This window comes from Trichophyton benhamiae (assembly GCF_000151125.1).
Source record: "Trichophyton benhamiae CBS 112371 chromosome Unknown contig00269.3, whole genome shotgun sequence".
In the NCBI taxonomy this organism is placed as follows: Eukaryota; Fungi; Ascomycota; class Eurotiomycetes; order Onygenales; family Arthrodermataceae; genus Trichophyton; species Trichophyton benhamiae.
Window position 1 is genome coordinate 109,444 of NW_003315092.1, and position 25,108 is coordinate 134,551.

Genomic DNA, 25,108 nt, shown 5'->3' on the forward strand with positions numbered 1-25,108 from the left:
ATAATAGCATTTCTAAGTAGGAATGTGTGTATGTTCCTCAAGCTCTTCGAAAAGTGGTTCCAGGCTAAGATGTGGTAATTCACCGTTAAAACGGGTCCCACTTGCTCATTTCACTCTGTTTCCTTCCCATTCGGGGCTCTGCACTCGGTGCTCAGGGATCGGGGCCAATTCGTAGCTGACTTCAAACTCTGTTCGGCGGATAATTTCCTCTCTTGAGTCAGTGTCCGTCCAAGTTTTCTTGTTTGGTGCCCTGCTGGAAACAGCAACAGATGCAGAATAACCAGATTGGCAATGGTAAGCGGTAGAACGCGAGCGGGTGGCAAAGAGTGACTTGTAGGACGCAAAACATGACACCATCACTGCGACAGTCGCCTCCATAGCACTCCAGAATAACAGCCAAGATGGCGGAGGGTGTTTAGATTTTCCATCAGTCTCAAGATTACGAAGAATCGCCATCACGACAACAGCGAGACCAAGCATAAATAGTCCAACAAGGCCAAGTTTTTGTGACCTAGGGAGGGAAGATTTGAGTACAAATGCAACAGGCACCGACATGACTATTTGTTTCATTAGTACTTCGGAGTGTGTTCAACATATTTCCTTGTTGAATTTACTTACTGAGGATATCTGTGATGACATCGCATATGGTAGTCACGTACATGCTAACGGCTTCCAGCTTCAATGTACTTGGAGATAGGCAGCCGACTAGACGGTCTCACGTCAGTCCTGCGTATGATTGAGGAGGAGGAGCTCTTACTTACGAGCAGTTACGGATGGACAAGCCACCGGAGGTAGTATGACCGAAGCTAAAAACCCCAGGACGGTAACCACGGTAATAGCAAACCACACTCTCCTGAAAGTGGGAAGACTGCGAAAAAGCCTCCACAGAAGAGCAAGAAGACTGGCCTTGACCGAGTAGATGCAACATCTGAATAAAAAATTGCTGGCAAATACTAGTTTCGCCAAACGATCGAACTTTTCCAAGAGACCTGGCATGAGTAGTGCCTTGTTATTTTCGAAAAGATGGAGCAGTAGATAGACTGTCGGAACGGCTAGGGTTGCCAAAACATTATGACCTATAAGGAATAGGTATGCAAGTCCTGCGAGAATGTCGTCCCAAAATAACCGTCGATGGAGACGCAACCTAATCGCAAGGCGACTAATAAGTAACACGGTCGCAAGGCCAGAGCCTACCCATAAGGACACCTATTTTTGAAATTGTTCAGTAAGACACTGTTCCTTAGTGGGCAACTTCCACTGTCACTACATACCAGCAGTTCCGTACGGCCAATTTTCCGTGCAAGAACCAGTTTATCTTCGGCCCCCATATTAGGGTAGTTCTCCCGTGGTGCGTATGGCAGCGCGGCAATTTAATGACCTGGTCTCAATAGACTTCACCAGGCAAAGGGTATATAATGCCGAAAGACGCGACGAGATATAAATAATATTGAATAACTGTTGTGAATCAAAGTTCTGGGGAACCCAGTAGATTTAATATAGCAAAATAATGGACAAGGTGTGCTATGGCATAACCTATATTCTTTGATCACCCTCCTCGAGTGCCTGTGTGGGTACTTCGTATAGGACTCCCACATAAAACAGTTAATCAAGGCCTAGAAAATTCGCTGGAATACTTAGTTTCTCAAGGTGGTGAGATTCACCGGGACAAGGTATCTTGGTGTTGAGTTAGAGCTTGGTACGGGGTAATACCCACTGGTGGCGCACGCCAGGGGTGGATTCTGATCAGAGATCAAAACAGAGTTTGTCCGTCAGTCACAGAACGAATCCTCTCGTGTCGCATATTCTTAGTACAGTCGCCTTTCAGTGACACCGACAGCATGAGCGAGACCGTCGAGTTAGACTCGAGTCATCGCTTGATTGAGAGTAATAGTCCATCGTTTGAAAATTTAGGGGAGGCATGGAACGTACTCCGTAAGACCAACCGCGATAATTTGAACGGAGTACAGAGTATAACGATTGACATCGTGGCGTGCCGTGTCTCCCACGAGAATCACGACTCTGGGCGGGAACTTCGTATGCACCTCGAATACTGAGTGGCTTGACTGGCTGATCCCGATGTGATGGGCTGCATCTAGTCAAGACTGGTTTAGCACCAACCAATTACCAACGAAGGACCGACTGGAGCAAAGCAGCTTTTGGGACGCTGTGGGACGAACGCCGCCTAACCGACTTGAGCTAGGGTGGTATAACCGGTGTTCATGCCAGCTGGGACGAAGATACCGATCGAGAAGGCCTTAGCGAAATGTTAAAAGAAAGACCGAAGCGTTCTGTCAGGCACCGTCGTTTTAAAAGTTTATCCTCATGGAGGACGCGACCCCCTCTGCCTCGAGTTGAAAGCTGTCCAGCGGATCAATCTCCGAAGTTCTAGGCTTGAGAGAAGGAAGTGCGCGCGGTAATAATAACGACAGCCTGTCTCTGTTGGCAAACAATCGTGATTCCTCTGCACAGGCCTCGAACTAGTTATATTGGTCATGGCTGGCGAATGAGCCCTGTCATTGCTGCATATACATCTCTTCGCGCGGTACTCCGTCCCCTGCAGATCCCGGCGTAATCTCTCGAAAGGCGTGCTGCGAGCCTTCAACAATAACTAATAATGAAGACGTCCGATCTTCAAAAGAGCCTCAAAAACATCCCCATTCAAAAAGTAGTTCGGTCGCTTAAACGTGTCACGTGACAAACACCAACCCGACCCGACGACCTAACGAACATCAGAAGAGCCGTTGTTTGTTGCACTAAATAACCGCTTTCACGCTCTTTCCCCCTTCTTTCGATGGGAGAACAGCCATTGACGACGTCCCTTCGATATTGTGAATAAAATGAGCAGTTAATTTCACGCGAGGTGGGGTGTAACATCTGTCCCATCCCACGGTTGTACTTGGGCCAGACAAGAGGCAGTTCGTCAAGCTTCAGGGCGAAATATTGCGGTAAGCCGTTCCGAAATCTTTCTTTCTTTAGCGTTCGCTAAGTTAGGAGTAAAATTAGCTTGCTTCTTAGCACTGGACAAGAAATCGAGATGTCAGTGATAATGATAACGTCTAGTTATCCTATCGAGCCGAAGCCCATCAAAGGACGCCGAGCTTCTTGGTACTGATATCAAACGGCCGCTTAAACATGCCACTGGTCCCTCATGTTAATTAAACCCCTGCAGCCCTGTCACAGATGCAGTATCGCCTCCATATAGCCGGAGCTATCATGTAACTCACTCAGCGATAAGCAAGCCTGACTAGTGGGTTTGCTGCCAGAGGCAAGGATGCCACGCATATCGCGCCTTATCGGCCCTATCATGTGACGCGCCGAGAGCTGCAGGGCTTCCACCAACAGGGATTGACACGCAGAATCAAGGAAGAAAAACACCTGCCAAACCACTCTTGAGTGTACCGCGATTGCTGACCGGTTTGCATTATCTGACAGCTTTTGTTTCTTTTGTTATGGGAGGCTATTTTGTTTTCGTGTTTAGATGGAGTCCGTTTGTTTTGTTCCCCCTTGCTCCTTCGGCATCGCTGGCCTTAGGGCTATCTGATCCCTGGTCTGAGTGAAAGCTTGACAATAACGTGGCCGTCGAGCAGAAAAGAAAATATCAGTCTCTTTTGGCGGTACGAAGACGAGATGTTTTCCTCGCTGTCCCGGCCAATGCGAAAGCAGAGACTGGGGCTCTTCTCGTCGTCTAGACCCGTTGAACAGAACGAGAGAGATGACCGTGATTTTGAGGCCGCTGCCCAGACCGAGCCAGAGGCTGCTTCGGAAGAAAATATTGAAGATTATGAGATTGAAGAGGAGCAGTATGAAGATGGCCCCGACAGCGAATCTCAAGCCCCTCTCTTGCCTATGTTTTCTGTTCATCTTGGTATGACACTCAGTATATCCTGCCAATAAAACGTTCTTTGAACCTGAATTAATACGGATATGTTATTGGGCATCTAGATGCTATTCCTGTTTATCAGCTCACCCACGATTTACGCCTACTGATATCATCACGCTGCGAGACGACATTGACATGGGACCAGCTTCGATCCCCGCAAGTATCGCAGTTTCTACTGAAACCTATACAGCAGATCATTCATTCCAGGCATCTCACTAAAGCGACTCTCTATGCCTTGATGGTCAACTGCCTCCAATTTGATAAGGAGGCTACCTCCAATCCTGGAATTAGTGGCGCAAGTCGGACAAGGGCAATGGTTTGTGAGCTTCTGGCTATCAAGCTGCTAAAGGAATACACCGTGCGAAGTCTAATAGATGCTCTGTCATACGATTTTCATCCACTGCAAGGCCAGGCCTCGAAGCTGTCCACCGGAACTTCAAATGGGCGACCTTGGGATAGTAACCAGGGATCCCGTGCTTTGCTTAAGGATGTTCGAATCTCTTGTTTAGAAATCGCCATCAGGGCTCAGGCAAAACGATTCTTGGCCCACCCGGTTGTGGTCCAGCAACTGGAAGCACTCTGGGCTGGCACTATAGTCTTCTACTCTGGCGCAGATAGTTTGCACAGACAACCTCTTCCAGATGCCCCTTTACAATTCCATGGCTATGGATCCATTTACAGGCGTGGATATCGAGCTGATACGAAGGGTATTCCAAGTGTACAAAATAAGCACATATCCCGACGTTCGGTATCCATTTATGATCCTCGCGATGCGTCTCTATTCAAATTATCCAGGTTACGCGTCCCTAGATACCGACAGTTACTGTCTACACTTTCCTACGCGATTCTGCTATGTCTCTTTCTTATCTTGCTCCAGAAGAGACCATTGCACCTTACTGGATTTGAAATGGTGTTCTGGTTTTGGAGCGCTGGGTTCATGCTTGACGAGATTGTTGGCTTCAATGAGCAGGGCTTTAGCCTTTACTTGATGAGCTTTTGGAATATGTTTGACGTTGGAATCCTAGTCCTGCTTCTTATTTACTACGTTTTGCGTCTATATGGAGCAATTGTGCCTCAAAATCAGAAGGCCTATGCAGCAGGGCTCGCATACGATACCCTCGCTGCCAATGCGGTGCTTCTACTGCCACGTCTTTTTTCAGTTCTTGACCATTATCGATACTTCTCGCAGTTGCTAATTGCATTCCGAATGATGGCTGCTGACTTGATAGCGGTGCTCATTCTTATCATTATAGCTTGCAGCGGGTTCTTTGTCGCCTTTACGTTTTCATTTGGCGATACCAATGCCTCTCCTAGCTCCGTTGCCTATGCGCTGTTCCAAATGGTGATGGGATTCACCCCGGCGGCTTGGACTCTTTGGGACAGGTATAACCTTCTTGGGAAGATTATCCTCACACTGTTCCTGTTCATATGCCATTTCCTTGTTATAACGATCCTGATCACTATTCTCACAAACTCGTTCATGGCGATTGTCCAGAATGCCCACGAGGAGCATCAGTTTTTATTTGCCGTTAATACTATATCTATGGTGAAATCGGATGCTCTTTTTTCTTATGTGGCGCCTACCAACGTTCTCGCTTGGGCAATTACTCCTTTGAGATTCGTTATCCCGTTCCGAAGATTTTTGAAGCTTAACCGTACTGTGATCAAGATAACACACTTTCCCATTCTCTTTTGCATATACCTGTATGAGCGCACGATACTAAGGCCTGCTGCCATTGAGCCTACGGACCTGATCAGGGGCAGATTCAATCCCGTTGACCCAATTGGGGACCAAGAGCGCTCCTTTTCGCCTTTCACACCACGCGCCAGGTTCCGTGTACGAGAACCATCGGTTGCTACTCATCAAAAGGATCGGGCTCTGGACCAGGTCTTTGATCTATCTGGTGAAGGTACTACTTACCAAGAACCCCGGCGTAGTAGAGCCCGCCAGCGCTTGTCCACTGCCAACGTCAGTAATTGGATGAGGAATATTGGAGACGGAAGCTCTAGAGCGCCACCTGAAGACCAGGACCGAAAGGTAGTGGAAGACTTGGAGGCAAGGCGCGTCTGGCCGGGTCAGTCACAACGACGACGAAGAAATCGAGGAATGAGCGGTCATAACTTTTTCACAGATACTACTAGGTCTTTTGCCTCGGATCCAGAAGACTTCATGAGTGTTGCATTTGACACTACAGAAGTAAACAAGGGACCCAGACCTCGGGTTTACCTCCAAAGGGAGGAAACTATTACTGCGCCCACACAAACTGACGTTGAGGTTCAAGGTGACGATGAACTGAGCAGCGATGAAAATGGGGGAGGTGACTCTAGTAGAGATGGAGATTTGCCTGATCATAGGAAAACCCAAGAGACTGTTTTCCCTACTGAAAACATGCTTGAGAGCTCGGTAGACTCATCTCCGATGCTTTCAAGGCCCTCGACGGCCAAACGCTTCTCACGAAGAAATAGCCCTTCACGTACTCCGCGAACACCGCGTCGTCATCATTCAAGGAATCCGTCGGCCGCTACTATACTATATAACCCGGTTCCCCCGGAAGCTACCAAGAGCACGACTGGCTCCAAACCTCCATCGCCTAAACAGAAAGGCAAGACTGGAACGACAACCCCAAATCGACGACGCCTACAGAGCAACCTGAAATCTTCACAGCTGACAACGCGACCACGGCCAATCCCACAGCCGACAGCCGCAGCATTTTCTGTCCCAGATCATGGTATACAGTGGTCGCTAAATAATCTGCCTAGTCAACGGCGTCGACCGTTATCCCTAACACTGGGCCTAGGATCTGATATAGGAGACAATGAGGCTGTTGGTGGAGGCTTCGTGGGCGGTGTACCCGGAAGCTTCAACACTCAAATGGCATATGCCATGGGAGGGATGCAACAGGATAGAGGAAACGACAACAGAGACATGCTTAGCCGGCTTGTTCTCGCACGGATGAAGACTCTCGAGGAGAGTTTCAGGGATGTCTTGAACGAAGTGAAGGATCTCCGCCATGTTCCTGGGAGAAAGGAAAGGGTTCGCCCGGTTGCATCTCGAAGGCAGAATACCACAGCTACTAGCAGCCCGAAACAAGGTGTAGATACGCCTACTAGGGAGGAATCTCGTAGGGGCGGCGAAAAGAAGCTGCAGGGTGGATTTGAGCCGAAAGATGAGCCCCTTAGTGAGGAGGAATCGGAGTCCTCGTCAGAGTCTAGATTGAGGTCTTTCTAATGTAGATACTTATATCATCGAGGTATAGCTGTAAATTGGCCTAAATTGATATTCTATGTTAATTGTTGCCCCGTCGTCCGTCGTCCGTCGTCCCAGGCAGTCCGTATCAGCGAAGTCACTTTCTGATAGTGCCAAGCCATGGTAGTTGCAGGAAGCTTGGGCCAAGCCATGCAAACTAGACAAACCTGCGTATCTTGTTATGCTTGGATTGCGACTTGCTTTCTCCAGCTTTACAGTTGCACCACAGGGATCAATCTTAGGCCAGGCTAGCAGGCAGACACCAGTCAAGAAAGTCCATTAGAGCTTTCACATATCCTTTTGCAGGGGCCTCTTGATCACTTTTTCACTTTCTATCTTCTCCTTTCCTCTTTCTCTCAGAGTCTGCAGTCTGGATTTACAGACAGCGCGTTAATCATGGCGTCCTCATCAAGAGCGTCCAGCCCGCTTCTATAGTAAGTATATCTATGTGTATATGGCTCGTTAACTGTCTTCTTATGAAGCTGTGGCTAATCCATATATAAGTGCCTGTATAGCGCATAGGACAACTATCCTGACAGAGCACTCGGTGCCTGGAACGTCGTCCACCTCAGCTTCTTCACTAGCATCCATAATTCTGCCCAAGATATCACACGATTCGCCTCAGAAGCTCACATACACCCATGACCGGCTATTTATCCACTATATTGCTGATTCTCCCAGTGCGTCCTCTGCACAGGGGAACAGTCAGACACCAGACTCCCACTCGGCTTTGAGCTACTTGGTCGTTGCCACGGCCGAACAGGGCCGTCGCATTCCCTTCGCGTTTTTACTCGAGATGAAGAGGAAGTTCCTTGCGAGCTATAATCCAGACAGCACGGATTACGCTGCTTTGCCAGCTTACGGATGTGCTGCCTTTAACAATGACTTACGTGGCTTGCTACACACTTTCAACACAACTCCCCCATCTGATTCACTAGCTTCGGCCAGGAGAGAGATCGATAACGTTCGAGATATCATGACCGAGAATATTGAGCGCGTTCTAGAGAGGGGAGAGCGTATTGATACCCTGATTGATAAGACTGATAGGCTCGGAAGCAGTGCTCGTGATTTCAGAGTACGTAGCCGGGATCTACGGCGCCGGATGTGGTGGAAGAATACCAAGGTTATGGTCTTGCTGATAGTCGTGGTCTTGTTTTTGATATACTTGTTTGTTGGCATGGGATGTGGCCTGCCAGCATGGGGAAGCTGTGTTGGACATGGAGCCCGCCACGAGGAATGACAAACTAATGGACAGCTAACAGATTCCATTTACTTCGAATGATGTTTCGTATTCGCGTTTGCTTCTTTCTTTGATACTGCAAAGTTCCAAGTCAATTCTTTCTGGAATTTTGAACAGCATTTTCTTTTCATGCAATGTTATTTATCTGATTAATGCTTAATATATAGGTATAGCGTTCATAGTTACTACGAGAGATACAGGCTTGGCCGAATATGAGGCTTTTTTAAACAGAATAAATATACAAATTGCCCTCCGGTCGTCAATGTAGCAATGTGGGTTTTTAGGTGTCCCCTGCCTTCAAACCCGCTTTCATCACTGAATAGTATAGTCTAGAGGCAAGTCTGCAGGCAGGGTTATTCAACTTACCTACCTCCCACAATATTGTGGGAGGAGAGTGAGGAATTATTTTGATATTCGCCAGTCGTTTACCTCGACAACCACGGAAGTAGGTTGGCGAGGAGATAAAACAGGCGTGAAGAGAAAGGTGCGTAGGCTGGAAACATATCTATGTTGGGAAGGTCAGAGAATCATGTAAGTTTTTGGTATTTCATCTCATGAGACAAATAGAGTAGGCCCCTGATATCTCCAGTCCATTTGAACACGCAAGGAACACGTAAAAAAGTAGAAGCATTCAAGATGTGACGCCCAAACTAAGTCAGGTTGGTTAAAGAGCCCGACACAAGCAGTAAAGACACGGACTGGAGTAGAGGAGGGTCCTGGCACATTTCAATATCAAACCACGATGGAGAGATAAGGAAAGGTTTCGAATATGGTGAAATTGTCTTTATCTTGGTCGTTTATAAATTTTTCCATGCTTCCATCCATTAATAACACCCAAATAAACCACTTCCCTGACCCAAATCGACCGGCTTAGGAGGACTTGGCTCTGGCAGCGCGTCCCTTGCCCATTCTCTCGAGGATGCTCTCACGGTCCTTATCGAGCTTGAGCTTGGTGATGACGACCTTGGATGGATGGATGCCGATTGGGACGGACTGGCCGTTGGACTTCTCACGGCTGACTCGCTCGACGTGGACGACATACTTAAGGCGGTAAACGGATGTGATCTTTCCCTCACGACCCTTGTTGGTTCCCCGCACAATGGTGACCTCGTCATCCTTGCGAATTGGTATCGATCGGACCTAGGTGGTTTATACCCGGTTAGACAAATATATTCTATCTGCGATTCCCTTTCGTCCTGCATGTAGTGGTGCGGTGTGCGATTTGATGATGTTGAAAAATCAACGTACGTTGTGCTTCTCACGGAGTTCCTTGCTCAAGGGGGCGCTCATGATGGTTCGTCGCTCGCTGGAGGGAGCGCTGAAGTGCGCCTTGCGCGACTTCCGTCGGGAGCAAGCAATTGCTATAAGTGAAGAACAGTCGATGGTCAGCATCCAGAAATTTCAACTCTCGCATCCCGCAGTCCCAGAAAGAGTAATCTCGCGGTAACCAGCGCTTCATCAAACAGCCCAGCCGGATTAAAAATTCCCACGTACCTGTGTTAACCTTAGCCATCGTGATATGCGATCTGACCCTGGGAGAAGTGTGGTCTGCTGGATGTCGACGGCGTGTTTCTCTTCCCTCAAAATTGAAGTTCGACGTTATTTTTTTTTTTTGGTGTTGGAGGAGCGAAGACTTGTGGGTCAGCTGACCTACGCTTCCCGTTACTTAAGCGCGAGCTAGGGTTTGCTGACTCATCATGACTTTGAGCTCATCCAGAACGACGCGCGCGAAGATGCGCAGATGAAAGCATAAGAAACAGGAAAAGCAGACGAAGGAGCGCCGATATACAGAGGATTAGGTTATAGGAGCACTGCTTCTGTCTGATCGGGAGACATGGTTCCTACCCACTTGTTTTACTTGTGTCTATACGTCACTGCGACCTTTGATACTTAAGTCTCAGCAACGCAGCGTCTTCACAGGGCCTGCAACTGAGCAACCAAGAGTCGTCTGAAGAACATATCTAGAGACGGTGTCAGATATGGCATATAACGGATATGGCTATCCTCAATACCAACACACGAACTCGCGTGCCCAGCAGAGCCAAACCCCGTACGCTCCGCCGTCTCAAACCCCAAAGCCGGCCGCACCAGCTCCCGAGAACAGATCTCAGGATTATGGACAACAGAATAACAGCTGGAATGGACAGAATGTGTCTAGGCAACAGACATCAAGTCAGCAAAATGTTAGGAATAGCTACTGGTTATCGCCCGCAAACAACACCGCAAGTCAACCTATAACCTATCAACAGCAAGTGTCATATCGCATGTCAGGTACGAATCAGACTACAACTGCCCATCAATATAATAACCAGGCACATTCTCTGGGCGGTACCAATACGCATGTCATAGACAACTATGGCGGCGAATCTAACCCGAACATGGGCGTAAGGAGGGATATGGTAAATTCTGGTGCTCGTTATACCTCCAGCCCCCTTCAGGGCCAAGCTGCTGCTATTCCTCCCGTTACGACCTCTCAGAACCCTCAGTCTTATCAATCTACCACGCCATCACATCAATCTGACTATATGCAAAACCCTCGCACCGTTGCAGCCACAGCCATGACCGCCCTGTCCACCGCCGCTCGGCGTAACTATACCCAGAATGCGCCGGCTGCCAGTGCAAACTCTTATCAGGTATCGAATTCAGCTCGATATAACGCTTCAGCCGGTGACCCTACCGGTCACTCGCCTGCAACAAATACTTCAAGCTCTTCAAACACATATCAATACCAGACAACCAATCCTGGCCAAGTCATAGAAGCAGGCACAGCTACTTCTAACTCCTTAAACCAGACAAGCAATACCTCGGACATGAGCACTCATTCGGTCACTTCAAGCGCAGAGCCCTCACCACAACTTCAACACCGCGTTCATCAAACAAAACCAGCCACGTCTCGCTCCCCTACACTTTTTCAGCATCCGAACAGGACTAGCTCCAGTTCTCAGATCCGTCGTCCAGGCCAGGAGTTCTCTATGAATACTGCAAAACCTGATAACGGACGCGCCTCTCCAGCCATGAGTCAAAGGCCTTATTCACAACCAACAGACACAAGCTCTGTCACGGCTGAGTCACCAACTCAGAACTCATTGCCCCGATTTGTCGATCCAACAAACATATATAATCCATATTACGGCCAATTTGGAACTTCCGGAGTAACAAACACAGCCCACGCATCGGTTGAACCAGATGTAACAAGCGTGACTGGTGGTATTGAAGGAATACAGGTGGAGACACAGCAAAATTCCACTCAGCCTCCAGCTCAAAATGCTACACCATCAGAAGTGGCACCTAATACAACAGTATCCAATGTAGCTACTAAGTGAGCAATGAACTACTACCCCCACCAACGTTGGTAATTCTAACTTACCGTCATTAGTGCGCTGGAAGCATCAATAACGAAAGAAGCTTCAAAGGGAACTCCTCAGGGTGTCTCAAATGATGCTCCAAAGAAAGCGAGGAAGAGACCGAATCGAAAACAGAAACCAGGGACTGCGTCCGCCCCAATTTCGCCGTCAACTCAACCTCAAACCACTTCGACCACACAGGAAGAAGCCAATGGAAAAGAGGACACAGCTACTCAGATGCAAAGGATGCTTGATGAAATGCGCAAGAAAGACCCGGACCTATTTAAATCAATCTTGGCTGCGAATATGGTGAGCCCGATATCCTTACTTCCTTTCTGCTCATGCAATGCTTACCGTTTATCTCCTTAGGGTAAACAAGAGAGTAGCGGACAAACAGCTCCACAGGTTCCAAGCAAGGTTGATAATACGTCTGCGAAAACTTACATTGAAGAATCTAGCATCGCTAGTTCCTCGCAACTTCCACCTCCGCACAGCTCCAATAATCTACCGAAGAAAAAGGCACGCAATAAACGTGCGACGGGTGACGCGGTGTTCCTAATAAGTACACCAGCCCAAAAAGGAGCTTCACCCTCAATTATTAATAACAACAATATGTCTACTGAAAATACACAAGCTGAACAACACCATGAAACAGCACTACCCTCCACCAGACCTAGCCAAACACAAAATATTAAGACCATTATCCCAGAGCAAGTCGCTAAACCAGGATTCATTGATGGTTTACCCGACTTAGGGAAATTCCCAGCATTACGCCGAAAGCGGAGATTGAAAGCTAGTTTGACTGCTAATGAGTCCAGTCCTGCCCCTAATAGTAATCTAGGACTGGAAAATGAGATAAGTGCAGCACATCTGAGTGGTCAACCTGTGCCGGCTCCTGAAGCACCTACCTCTGTGCCTCAACCATATGCCTCCTTGAGCGTGGAAGAGCAACGGCTGAGCCTTTTGGATAACTTCACCAAGACGGGACATGCTGAGTTTCCCCAGTCGCCTAATATCCCCCCATCTTCAACTGAAGATATACAACTCACCCAGGAAGGCCATCCTCGCACTACGCTTGACGCTCCGCTACCACTTCAAGGACAATCACAACCTGCAGGAGACGAGGTGGGAAAGGAAGAACGAATGACTTCTTTTTGGCCTGACCAGAAGCGACGTTTGCTAGCCGAGTCTGCCTGTCAATATATTTCCACATTCCCAGGAAATGACTCAATCACTTCTGACTTTATATCAAGCCTAATTGAACAGAATCCAAGTTATGTACAGCTTTGCAACATGTTGGAAGGTCATGGATACACGATAAATAAGGTCCACTTTGCAAAGCATCTTTTAAAAACCTTTCCCGACCTCGGCGAGAGCTCAAACAAAGAGACGAAGGCTACTTCTGAGCCGGCTATGCAAACTTCTCAGCCTAGCTTACCAGATTCATCCTTCGTTTCTTCAACTCCTGCTGATCCAATACAAATAGCAATACCCCAACAAAACCTAGAAGTGACGGCGCTCCAACCAGGCAGTGTTCCTAGTAAATCGGTGTCGGCTCTGCCTCTATCAAGAGAAAAACAGCGCCAGAAATCCCTTAATTTACTCCATATATCCAAGCGGCGCAGAAAAAGTGCTCCTCAACACCGCTCATCCATTTCAGCCTCACCCGCACCCCAACCACGGGAGCCATTTCCTAATTCTAAAGAGGCCATGGCACGGAAACGAACTTTTGCTGAGATTGTTGACCTTTCTCAGGCCATTAGCGACGAGGACGAGAGCGAGGCTGAGGATGAAGTGCTAGATCAGCCGAACCTGCTAGAGATTGCTGTTGAAGACACAATGAACACCTCGCTTGATGTCACCATGGAAGATGCAATTAACGTCACCCCTGTCCAGCGTAATACCCCCGAAATCCTACCTCAATGCCCATCAGAAGACCGCAAAGTTGTCCCAAGCGTCCAGAAACAACTTGTTAGATCTCGCGAGCCGTCACCTGCAGTACAACCTATGCCAGAGAAACCCACCAGCATGGCTAAACCTAAACATGTCGACGCAACACCACAGCCTACTGGAAAGGAAGACCTTCGTCGTTACAATGGTATTGTTAAGCCCATGAACAAAGCCAAGGCCCTGAAACGATCATACTACGATCCTCGGACAATCGCTAGAGATATCTTGATTGCGGCTGGCCGCCATCCTACGGAACGTTCACTCAACTATCACTTACTCAAGCTGAAGGAAAATTTTCAATTCGTCGATTACACCTCGGACCTTGAGACGTTCCGATGGGATCTCGTGGATCCTGGCGGTCCTCCTCCCCCGAAAATTGCCCCTGAGCCACTTTTATCCCAGCCGAAGTCCCATTCACGTGACGATTTTATATCACGTGATGAAACTAGCGCTGGAAGGCGATTTCAATCGGAGCGCGGACCTTCACAGCTCAGAATCTCTCACACCGTCAACACGGACTCATCTTCCACTCCTCCAAGACCCATGGCTCCAACACCCCAAAAGCCAACGTTTGCATCTTCTCTTCCTACAAGACGACGACCCGGACGTCCTCCAGGAGCGAAAAATAAGCCCAAGGCTATCCCTTCAGTCGCGAGTAAAGTTGAAGTTGCTGTCCCCAGAGCCACGCCACAATATCCGTCAAATAAATACCCAATATATGAATGCGGTTTTGATGGCTGTGGAGCTAAACTGCATAACTTTGAGATATTTCGAAAGCATGTCTTAAAGCTACATAGCCAGTCTGGCAAAGAGCAGGCTATCTGTAGGTGGACAGGATGTGCGTCTGGGGAAGCAGCACCGCGTATCTTTTCTACCGAGGGGCTCAAGCAGCATTTGGACAGTGTGCATTTGAGTCCACTAGCTTGGAAATTGGGTGACGGGCCCAAGTCTGTATCCTCTGGTGAGACTGGAAAGTTCCATCTACCGATTGTTATTTCCTAATTACTAGAATTTTTCTTTCTTTTCTCTCCCTTTAGGACATCCTTGCTTCAATCCAAGTTCATGCCTTTACGATGACCAAGGCCGTGTAGTGGTATCCAAAGCGACGACTAACGGCTCTACCCCTGCCATAATTTTGCCCACTACGTGGCGCCCAATACGTGACTTCAATAAGAATCATGGATATGACAGTTATAAATCCAGTGCATTGCAGATTTTGAGGGCGCACTCAGCGAAGCAGGCGAATGTGGGCCCTGGATTAGGCCCAGGAGGGTGTATATTAATGAACGAACGGAGGCAAAGCACCGTCGTTGCCTCCGAGAGTGTTTACAAAGTTTTGCCAGCGCGCGACAAGAAGAGTAGGGAGTCTACTTGACTTTGTCATTGGACACATGAGAGCTCTAGATTTGGTGCGGTCGCTTTTGTGAACAACTTCGGTAGTGAAGGGGGAAATTATGGACTGTCTTACGACTTAGTCTAAGTTGTTATCTATGGCTCCTCTCACAGAGGTGGTTTAGATAGGGTGTATCACTAATAGAAAATCATCTATCGAAACAGTGTGCAAAAGCAACTAAGGAGATCTTCCTATCAACCATGAAATAGTTCTCTCAGCATCTCAACATCATGTATTCCATCATTGTGAACCAGCTGTTCCCCTGTACCTTTTGCCGATCTCAATACATAAACTCCGTTTATAACTGTGTTCAAGCAACACTAGCTTCTCCTCCCCGATGCCCCAGTGTCAGAGTCCCCCATATTCCTTGCCGCTTGCGTCAACCCGGAGAGCTTTGTTGATTCTGCAGTAGTAGACACACGCGTTGAGTCTGTATCCGATGAGGCCTTTGAATTGACCTCTAGAAAATGGTAGACGACGATGAGGAGCATAGCGCATGATCCAAGGAAGATGGCGAGTTGATAAAGCTCATTATCAGTTATCATATTTCCAATTGTATGAGAAAAAGCCTTGTGACATAAAAAAAAGGTCTTGGTTAGCAGCGATAATATTACCGATGAGAAGTGTTGATATGCGATACCTGGTTGTAGTATTTGAGGCTTGCTTTCCGAAGGGGGTCGAGATGAAATATAGACTAGAAATCTGAAACCCAGGTGGCGAGTTCAGTCAACGTTAATGGAAGGAACCCGGATTCGATAGAAGCACATTCGCCGCCGGCTTGTTTGTCACTCCGTCTTGTCTGACTGTCTGTCTGTCTACAACTTGATGATCTGGCGCATTGGAAACCGACAGGCCGCGCTTAACCCTCGTAAGCGCCACGCTGCTGACTCATCACTGGCGCCTTTTTTTTCCCTCCCCACCAACTCTCGCTATCTCGGAACTTCGCTCACAACACACCTTCAGGTCACCCAGGCGACGAAAGCGTCAACGAAGCAATAGCAAACAGGAATTATTGGCGCGGGAAAAGACGCGGACACTCTTTTAGTTATCTTCTTTCTATGCTTAATTTTTTCATTTTGCCCCGTCGGTATCCTATATCTCCCACAATTTATACACGCGATACAATATACTCGATAGAAAATGCCTCCCAAAAAAGGCGACCAGCCTAAGAAGGCTAAACCTTCGGTGCAGGATAAGGTATATCATTTCTTGAATTTTGGATCCGGTACAATATGAAATAGAGAAGACGGCTGACTCTTTTGTAATAGACCTTTGGCATGAAAAATGTAAGCTTGACCAAATAGCTTCAATTCCATCTCCACTATTAACGGGTGCTGATGCCGTCAAGAAAAAAGGATCGACTGCCCGTAAGCAAATAGCCCAGCTCGAAGCGCAGGCCGCCTCGAACAAGTCTGCGGATGCCAAACGAAAAGCGATGGAAAAGGAAAAACGTGAAAAAGAAAAGGCCGCCGCAGAGCAGGCTAAACGTGAAGTTGCAGAACTGTTCAAGCCTGTACAGGTCCAAAAAGTTCCATTTGGCGTCGATCCGAAGACTGTTTTGTGCGTTTTCTTTAAGAAAGGAAACTGTGAGAAGGGCCGTAAATGCAAATTCAGTCATGATCTGGCGGTTGAGCGCAAAGCAGAAAAGAAAAATATTTATCAAGATACTCGAGATGAACAAGACCCGAAGAAAGCAGATACGATGGATAACTGGGATGAGCAGAAACTGAGGGATGTCGTCTTGAGTAAACACGGAAATCCGAGGACAACCACGGATAAAGTATGCAAGTACTTTATTGAAGCTGTCGAAAATCAGAAGTATGGATGGTTCTGGACTTGTCCAAATGGCGGAGACAAGTGCATGTATAAGCACAGTTTACCACCAGGGTATGTTTCCTCACCTACCACTTTGTGCATTTCTAGGTTCGATCCTAACCCTGTTGTAGGTTCGTATTAAAGACCAAGGAACAACGGGCAGCTGAAAAGGCACTTTTGGATAAATCTCCACTGAAAACTCTCACCCTCGAGGACTTCCTCGAGACCGAACGGCACAAGCTTACTGGAAAACTAACGCCCGTCACCGAGGAGTCATTTGCAAAGTGGAAGAAAGAACGGTTGGACAAAAAAGCTGCCGAAGACGAAGCACGCAAAGCCAAAGAAGCTACCGGCCGTGCTATGTTTGAGAGCGGAGAGTGGAGAAACCAAGAAAGTGAGGCAGAATCCAGTGATGATGATGACGAGGGAGATGGTGATGCTTGGAATTTGGAAAGCATGAGAAAAGAGACGGAAGCACTCAGAGACAAATCTGAACAAGAACGGGTTGCCAAACTTCAAGGCTCGACGGATGCACCTGAAGATACCGCAGTTTCAAGTAGAGAACCACCCGCCACCGTTGAAGGCGAAGGTTAACATTAATACCTTCCGCCCTGACAAATTAAATCAGAACTAAACAAGTATATTTATATAGCTTCCACATTGCGAAGAATTTAAATTTTACTGTTTACAGTCCAAATACTCACTAGCACAACAAGAACGCTCCTATTCAATGCCAAAATAAATATCAAAAGGGAATGGATGGATATACAAGCTGTGGTAAAGAGAGAAGTTCGGATATCTGTTCATTTTCTTGTTTCTTTTTCTTTTTCTTTTTTTTTTTTAGCACTACTGATGCCCATTTAAAATATCACATTTACAACATATGGCATTGTTTTGACTAAGTATGGGAAGGTCGGTCACAACCTTAACTGAATACAGACACCATCGAAAGTTACCACTTTCGGGGGGTGGAAGTAGATTCTTACAACCCTCTAAGGAAGGACTTCAATCTTTGGTTTGTCAGTAGAAGACGTATCCCCTTTCTCCTCTTCAGTACCTTCGCCACTTTCTAGCCCAGGCATCTCACTATCGTCATCTCCCTATAGTCATATATCAGCAAATATCCAGGAAAGTAGTGGATTGTATGAGAACGTACCGTCTGAGTTTGCTCATCACCCCCGATTCCCATTCCTCCTGCGCCCCCCATGCCCATGCCCTCCATACCAGCAAATTGTCCTAAGGCATCCTCATATTCAAGCGATGTTGGCCCAAAGTCTTCTTTTACAGGCTCCTGTTCATCTTCATCACGCCACTGTAACCCTTGTTAGAATCGGGAAAGCCATGATTCGAAAAGATCTTCGTCCAGGACAACAATTCACATACCATCTCGAAGTCTGTTTTTAAGAAACCAAGCTTTTTAGCCTCGACCAGCGTCGTCCAGTACGATGTATCAAGTTCCTGTTTCTGAACCTCCAGGACAACATTCGCGAGTTGTTTTTGGATATTGCACGTTGCACTATCGGGCTTAACCTTGCCCGCTAGTTTCAATTCCACATCGTAAAGTGTCTTGCTGAAGGTTGAATAGCCCATGAATGAAATTGTAGTGGGAGTAACCACAATTCTAGATCCGCCTGGTCCATGAAAGACTTTCTCACCAGAGGCGTCTTTCTCTGTCTTATTCTCCGCTTGGGCTGTTTCAGCCTCTCCCGAGTCTTTCGAGGGTGTGCCCGAGTCCGTATCTTTCTGAGCAGTATCCGTTGAGCCAGGTTGCTTTGTCTCCTTAGGGGCGACTCCAAGGTCGGAGACCAAAAATCGCAACCCAATGGTGTTTCTCTTGGGGTCAGAATCCGATGACCGCTGCCACCAGGTGACTGTACAAACACAATATTAGCATGATATAGTTCCAAATCAGTAGTTATGAATAGTTATCGAAGGTGCGCAATAAGGTAAGGTGGAGATCTCTCCCCTCTATTTCATATCATGACAAGAAGCGAGTGATAGTACGTACTCTCTGGGTTAGCCATGACCGAGTATTAACGAGTATCTAAGCTGGCAAAATTGTCAATATCTGGCCCGAGGAGTGGTTGTTCTGTGAAACCGTCTGAAGTCCTTGATGTCAAGAAGTTGACGTTATTTTGAGGTCCAGAAGAAGCAGAATATAGAAACTACTGGAAGGAACGCAATTGTGGAGCTCGGGCCATGTGGGAAAAATGCCAAGCGATTACTTGAAGAATTTATGTAATCACGTAACTCCTATCACGTGGTAAAGACAACCCGGGCCTTGGGCTCCGCCTTCTGTGATGCAGGCAATATCGCAGTGTTAGGATTGCTCTATATTGTTGCATAGATCAAAGCAAACTACCGGACATTACTCTCTATCTCTCTATTTACTGTCTGTTGGCCATACTGATTGTATGGATCCAAGTGTTAACTACCCTCTACTCTGCCTGGACCACACTACAAGTCTCCGACTGCCCAGTAGAGCCGCATCCGCCGCCTAGGCCGTCTTTCCTAAGGGCCAGCTCTTGTAGTCCCTTTGACTGTCTACGGACCATGGAAGCCCTCAAGGCTGTCTTCTTCAAGCCTGACCCGGCAGCACAAGTGAATACACCCACTTTGTTACAGATACCTTAATGTTCTAGCGGCTAATTTCCTCCCATCAGATGCGGAAGTGCAACGCTCTTATACGGTCAAACACACGAAAACTCGATCGAGATATATCCCAGTTAAAGGCGATTGAAATAAAAACGAAGCAGTTTATTGTTGCTGCTTCTAAAAGAGCGCAGCGGAACCCCTCACAGGCGGAGCAGGCAGCGAAGGAGACACGGATATTCGCGAGGGAACTCATCCGGATAAGAAAACAAAGCGCTCGTTTGACGACGAGTAAAGCACAGCTTGAGAGTGTGAAGATGCAGGTTAATGAAGCCTTTTCAGTCAGAAAGATTGAAGGAAGCCTCAGAGCGTCAACCAGTATTATGAAGGATGTCAATACCTTAGTTCGTCTACCAGAGCTAACAGGCACCATGCGGCAGCTCAGTAAGTTACCTTAACCTTCCTAATAGTTTCCTCTGTAATGGGCTATTAACTGATACAACACAGGCTTGGAGTTAGTTAAGGCCGGGATTATCGAGGAAACCATTGACAGTGCCATGCCAGAGGACCAGTTGCTAGAAGAGGAAGAGGAAGAGGCAGACAATGAAGTCGATAAGATACTGCAGGAGATTCTACAGGGTAGGCTGGCTGCTACAGGCGGTATCAAGCCAGAAGAAACGCTTCAGACAGAGGAACCTGTTCCCGAGGAGTTCGAAGACCAGGAAGCTACCCTAGAACAGATGAGGGGCAGACTAGAAGCCCTCAAAAGTTAATAAGGCTTGAACCAAAGCTGCACTATTCCTCGTCTTTAACTTCCTTTATGCCGGTTACGCTGTTTTTAATGACCTGTCTTCTACTATGTTACGAGATATCTTGGATTTTCCCACCTGGAGGCGTGAATGGAGAGTGTAAGTGGAGTTTTGGAGTATATATATCTCTTCACCGAAAAGGCCTTGTATACACACTACTACATCCGCACAGCAAGTTATATATAAGAACGCAATCACAATTAATATTAAGTGTGTAAACAGAGTAGCTCTTAACAATCAACTAACTAAACATCTAATCCGAAAACGATTATAATCAACAATGGATGTTGAAAGCAAGGAGAACAGCTTTGTGGTCAAGCAGGAAGCTATCAGACCGAAACAATTCAGAATCCCCTCTTTCCTCTACCTCTCCGCTTGGACGGGGTATTGGCTGTACTTCCGAGAGCGGGAAATTCCTCTTGGGGCGCTTTCTGACCTTCCTGCTCAGCCAAACTAAGCTGGATAGCAAGATCGAGGTCATCAACGTTGTCCTGCGAGGAAGTCCCAGAGAGGCTAGGGGAGAAGGAATAGGAACAAACGTCAGGGATAACTTCTTCTGTGAGTACACTGCCTTCTTTAGAAGACTGAGAAGCATCGGTATCCTGTAAACTTCGACGGATTGCCTCAGCTAAACCAGGCTCCAATTCTTCGTCAACCGTATCCAGAGTAGGTGTTGATATTTGTCGAGTAAGTGGATTGGCACTGAATGTCTCGTCCGATGCAATTGTCTCGCTAGAGGAACTGCCACTAGAGCTGCTCTCGCTCCCTCTTCTGTTCCGTTCATCGCTCGTGTATGATTCCTCACTCAAGAGACAGGCGTAGGCCAAGAGGTCTTCATCACTAGCATCACTACCAAGTAGGTCTGTACCGAATCGTCCGCTCAAGTGAGCGAGCTCTTTCTCTTTTGCAATCTTTTGCCTTTCAAGTTCAGCTTTCTCATTCATAATGTAGTCCATCAACGCTCCTCGGCCAGAGTTACTAAAACGCTGGGTTTCTGGTGAACTGTTGCTGCCGCGGTGGGAGTAGCGAACTCGTCGTTTATTACTCTTGTATTGATCAGCAGCAGAGGAGCTGTAGGCCCAATAACGAAGCTGCGTTCCAAGGGCGACAATCCCTCTAAGCCGAGTAGGGTCCTGGTCAAGGCAGATGGCTCCGGCAGCAAAGAAATTATGGCCAACGTTCTGGTTCGCTGTAGTAGCCTGTACAAGCCGCCGACGGGCGCGAGAAGAGAACCTGGAATTAAGCGTGCGGATTGGTTGGGTGGATGAGGCAAGATGATCCCAGGCTTGAACTAAGCCATCGTTGCCTCCATGAACGAGATAGAGAGCCGTCAATGCAAGGCTAGATATTTCGGGCGAATCTGTATGAATGATGCGGATAGGCATGATATTATTCACCATATGAGAATTCCCAGGTATGGCGGCCCTGATGTCCCAGACGAAAACGGAACCTAGTGAGGTACCAACAGCCATGTATCTGCCTCGCTGACCGGGAATCTCCGCAGAGGAAACCAGCGGATTGCTCAAGACTGAAAAGGGAGTGGAGCACAGGGAGGACACCTCTGAATTACCACACATCCCGAGCAAGGGGTCTTCAAACTTTGTCAGACGGGCAAAGGTAGACATATCTAAGGCACAAGCAGTGATTTCAGCAGATTTTGGGCCTTCAAAAGTCAGATTTGACACCCGCCATTCGACAGTAACTGGCAAAGAGTTAAAGCCATTACGCATTGGTGACGACGCCCGGTTTCCGGAGGACAGAACCTCTCTAGATTCTCCTTGGCCAAAGAGAGATGATTTGGCTTCGGCTTCAGGTTCTGATGCTGGAGAAGTACTTCCTATATTGTCTAGGGATGGGTTTTCACCAGTCCTGACACGTGTAAATCTCTTGACAGATGCAACCCGATCATCATCGGCAGAACAGCAAACGACCATGAGAGATTCACCAGCACCTTTTCCATCATCACCAGCAAAATCTACTTCGAGTTTGCGCCTCATGTCCCATCCTTCATATATCGTTCGGAAATGTATAGGTTTGAAAGCAAGGAATCTTTCAATATCTTTTGTTTCAGCCACTATTTGATCACGGTTTAAATTCACCTCATCTGATGATGATCGAGGGCTATAGGTTGCATTTGTGGAGAGTTTGTTGAAGGGATCAGGCACAGGGACGCGTCGACTGCTTTCAACAATCTCCCAGGATACAGTGCGGCCAGTGAGCCATGCTGCCTTCTCCAGCGCCTCCGGCTCCAATCTCTGGTAGGTATCAAGACCACGTGGAATACTGGTGAGGTAGAAAAGCTCTCCAAGGGCGTTTAGAACAGTTATCCATATCCTACGCTGCGACAGCCGTTTTGCTGATAGCTTGTCGTCAACTCTGATGGCAATAATGGGCACTCCCGGGCATAATGCCCACCTAGCTGTCATCTGGCCCCGTTCAAATCGTTGATCATAGGAAGGATGCGGGCCAAGCGCATAGGATGTGAGGATGCCTGACGAAGTGCCAGTAATCATCCCGCATAGCCCATTTGTTGACTTCAAGGTTTCAGACGATTTGGCAATCCAAGTCGCGCATATCCCAAAGTGTGCGGCATTGACTGACGGAATTCCAAGTTCGTAATGAGGATCCAGGACTGAACGTGGAAAAAACCGTCCTCTTTTCTCACTTGTAGAGAGAAAATAAGTACGGCCTTGCGGGCATCCCTCTCCATATACCATACCATGAGGTTGGCTCACATCCATCACGTTGGGATTTCCAATGAGATTTCCTGCTCCCAAACCCCAAGGGGCTTCACCTGGGTAGCTATCTGAAAAGTGATTGAACATTCGACTTTCGGATAAAAGGCCCCATTTTCCGGCACCACTTTTCTTTGAAGTCGGATCACTCTGGGTAGCGATCCCTTCCTCGCTTGCTCCATGGACAAACGCAGGTGGTTTGCTCTCTATGCCGGATCCAAACGTACCATCTATGTGGGAGATAGGGAACTGGAGCAAGGAGTTGTATGTCACAACGGCGTGGGCAGCGGGCGTAGAGCCAGCACGCGTCGACTTGCGCTGATCCGTGATTTGGTAGCTGGTAGGCTTCCCACGAGCTATTGAATGTAATAGCCTGGTCCGTAGGATGTATTCATTTCTCCAGGAGCTCAGGGCTGTAAGCCTGCAAAATGCGCGCCTTTTCAGGAGATTATGCTCCCAATCATCGCCTCTTTGCCGGCCTTCATTCTTCTCGGTAAGCGCAGGCCCGGGGAAGTACCGGGAGAAGGCTATCCGCCAGGCATGCGGGGTGGTCACCAGGCTGTGGAACCGACGGCTCACAAGGCTTATCGACGACAGAGATGAAGGCTGGAGGTGCGATAAGATATGCGTCAGGACCTCTAACAAAACATCCATACAAGTTAGCATGCAAACATCCTAGCTCACTGAAAACCCCCACGTGGATGCGCCATTTCGTACCATTGGGAAAGCTCTCGATGGAGATGACCTGCGGGCTGAGATCTTCGCTCAACTTCCGGTGCATCGCGAGGGCGCCATCATCGCTTGAGTGACAAGGAGAGGATACAGGTTTTGCGGGGAGTTGCGCCTCTAATCCAGTGTCTGCTGCATCACCATCAAGTCGCGAGTCGGAGGTACAAGGCGGCAACACCACTGAGCTAGTGGTATAGCCACTGCTGCCGTCATCTCGACCTGAGAGGCGGCTGGCAGAACATTCCGGATGAGAGAAGTTTCCATGCTGGGCAGTGGGTTGGTTGTAGCGCGAGTGGTTCTCTGAGGCAGTGATTGTAGACCTGTAGCACTCTGGTTGCATAAAAGTTGGGAAGGAAATCTGGGGGAAAGGAGAGCGTAAGACTGAACCAGGATATACCGGATCAGTCGAGGAGCGTTAGGGGGGCTGTCAATGGGAGATGCGGCGCTGTGTTTCCTTGCGGGCAGACTCGAGTCCTTGTGGTGACGTTGAGAGGTTGAAGATGCGAGATGGCAGAAAAGCGAAAAGGAGTTTTTTGCGGCCTTTCGGGAAATGACGAACTAAAGCCTGGTCACGTGAGCACGCGTTTCGGCGGCGCTTCAACTTAAGGTTCACTTTCAACACGTCCCGAACTTCAACGTCGACAGTCGCTGCCGGCTCACTATTCACTGCCGAAGTTCACTTGATGGCAACGCAGGAATATAAAAGAAAGCCCGGTAAGTCAGTGAGACCATCTCTCTCTCTTTCTCTCTTCCCCCCTCTCTCTGCTGCCATGATATTTCTATCTTGCTCGTTGCTCCTTCAACTGGATAAACTTTGGAGATATGGTATCTTCCTAATATTGATATTGCATCCTGGGTACGGAGTATATCAAAAAACCAATGATTGCCACTACTGCAAATGCAATATCTGCAAAAAGGACCTAAGAGTCAGGATTTAAAAGCCCCTAAGCAGGTTCTACATGACCTTATTAAGGAAAATAAGGGAATAACTGCAGCTATTACTACGGCAAAAGAGGCGCTCGATACTTTTACTCAGTGAGAGTTAATTTAGAAAAAAAAATTCTAAGCTAAAGCGACGAGCGACCAGCTCTCTACGCATCCAAGGCGCTGTCACCAGCTGAGGCTCATTATGGCTCCACGGAACTGGAGTGCAATTGCTGCAAGAATACGACCAAGCTCACCCTCATGAAAACTGCTCAGTTCACTCCTTATGACTAGCCGACCTCGCGCTCACACGTTGTCTAGTCAACATAGCTAACAGCACACACATCAGCACACAACAAAAGTTATAGTAAAGCCCATCGATACAAAGGCTATGGAAGCTACGGCAAAGGCTATGGAAGCCATGTGATACAGTGAGTCGAAATTCTGAAC

At 47.8% G+C, this 25,108-nt stretch overlaps 9 protein-coding genes across 9 annotated transcripts; 5 read left to right on the top strand and 4 right to left on the bottom strand.

The window, feature by feature from the left end:
• Nucleotides 1-105: 105 nt before the first annotated feature.
• On the bottom strand, nt 106-661 carry ARB_01718 (integral membrane protein, putative; the record flags this gene model as incomplete). The annotated part of the gene is made up of 2 exons (XM_003011917.1): nt 106-557; nt 619-661. 2 exons carry the CDS (start codon nt 659-661, stop codon nt 106-108), a joined length of 495 nt encoding a protein of 164 aa, XP_003011963.1.
• Nucleotides 662-3,627: 2,966 nt separating this feature from the next.
• Nucleotides 3,628-7,109, top strand: ARB_01719 (uncharacterized protein; the record flags this gene model as incomplete). Its single annotated transcript, XM_003011918.1, has 2 exons — nt 3,628-3,865; nt 3,943-7,109. The coding sequence occupies 2 exons, from the start codon at nt 3,628-3,630 to the stop codon at nt 7,107-7,109; spliced, it is 3,405 nt and encodes a 1,134-aa protein (XP_003011964.1).
• Nucleotides 7,110-7,923: 814 nt separating this feature from the next.
• Nucleotides 7,924-8,367, top strand: ARB_01720 (uncharacterized protein; the record flags this gene model as incomplete). The annotated part of the gene is made up of 1 exon (XM_003011919.1): nt 7,924-8,367. One exon carries the CDS (start codon nt 7,924-7,926, stop codon nt 8,365-8,367), a length of 444 nt encoding a protein of 147 aa, XP_003011965.1.
• Nucleotides 8,368-9,237: 870 nt separating this feature from the next.
• ARB_01721 (uncharacterized protein) lies at nt 9,238-9,880 on the bottom strand (the record flags this gene model as incomplete). The annotated part of the gene is made up of 3 exons (XM_003011920.1): nt 9,238-9,507; nt 9,616-9,728; nt 9,862-9,880. 3 exons carry the CDS (start codon nt 9,878-9,880, stop codon nt 9,238-9,240), a joined length of 402 nt encoding a protein of 133 aa, XP_003011966.1.
• A 466-nt stretch (nt 9,881-10,346) lies between these two features.
• ARB_01722 (uncharacterized protein) lies at nt 10,347-14,663 on the top strand (the record flags this gene model as incomplete). Its single annotated transcript, XM_003011921.1, has 3 exons — nt 10,347-11,686; nt 11,744-12,020; nt 12,081-14,663. 3 exons carry the CDS (start codon nt 10,347-10,349, stop codon nt 14,661-14,663), a joined length of 4,200 nt encoding a protein of 1,399 aa, XP_003011967.1.
• Nucleotides 14,664-16,194: 1,531 nt separating this feature from the next.
• On the top strand, nt 16,195-17,463 carry ARB_01723 (uncharacterized protein; the record flags this gene model as incomplete). The annotated part of the gene is made up of 3 exons (XM_003011922.1): nt 16,195-16,279; nt 16,359-16,941; nt 17,001-17,463. The coding sequence occupies 3 exons, from the start codon at nt 16,195-16,197 to the stop codon at nt 17,461-17,463; spliced, it is 1,131 nt and encodes a 376-aa protein (XP_003011968.1).
• A 398-nt stretch (nt 17,464-17,861) lies between these two features.
• On the bottom strand, nt 17,862-18,893 carry ARB_01724 (Hsp90 binding co-chaperone (Sba1), putative; the record flags this gene model as incomplete). Its single annotated transcript, XM_003011923.1, has 4 exons — nt 17,862-17,969; nt 18,026-18,181; nt 18,253-18,740; nt 18,878-18,893. The coding sequence occupies 4 exons, from the start codon at nt 18,891-18,893 to the stop codon at nt 17,862-17,864; spliced, it is 768 nt and encodes a 255-aa protein (XP_003011969.1).
• Nucleotides 18,894-19,422: 529 nt separating this feature from the next.
• ARB_01725 (uncharacterized protein) lies at nt 19,423-20,234 on the top strand (the record flags this gene model as incomplete). Its single annotated transcript, XM_003011924.1, has 3 exons — nt 19,423-19,470; nt 19,512-19,905; nt 19,969-20,234. 3 exons carry the CDS (start codon nt 19,423-19,425, stop codon nt 20,232-20,234), a joined length of 708 nt encoding a protein of 235 aa, XP_003011970.1.
• A 380-nt stretch (nt 20,235-20,614) lies between these two features.
• ARB_01726 (uncharacterized protein) lies at nt 20,615-24,074 on the bottom strand (the record flags this gene model as incomplete). Its single annotated transcript, XM_003011925.1, has 2 exons — nt 20,615-23,532; nt 23,723-24,074. The coding sequence occupies 2 exons, from the start codon at nt 24,072-24,074 to the stop codon at nt 20,615-20,617; spliced, it is 3,270 nt and encodes a 1,089-aa protein (XP_003011971.1).
• Nucleotides 24,075-25,108: the final 1,034 nt, after the last annotated feature.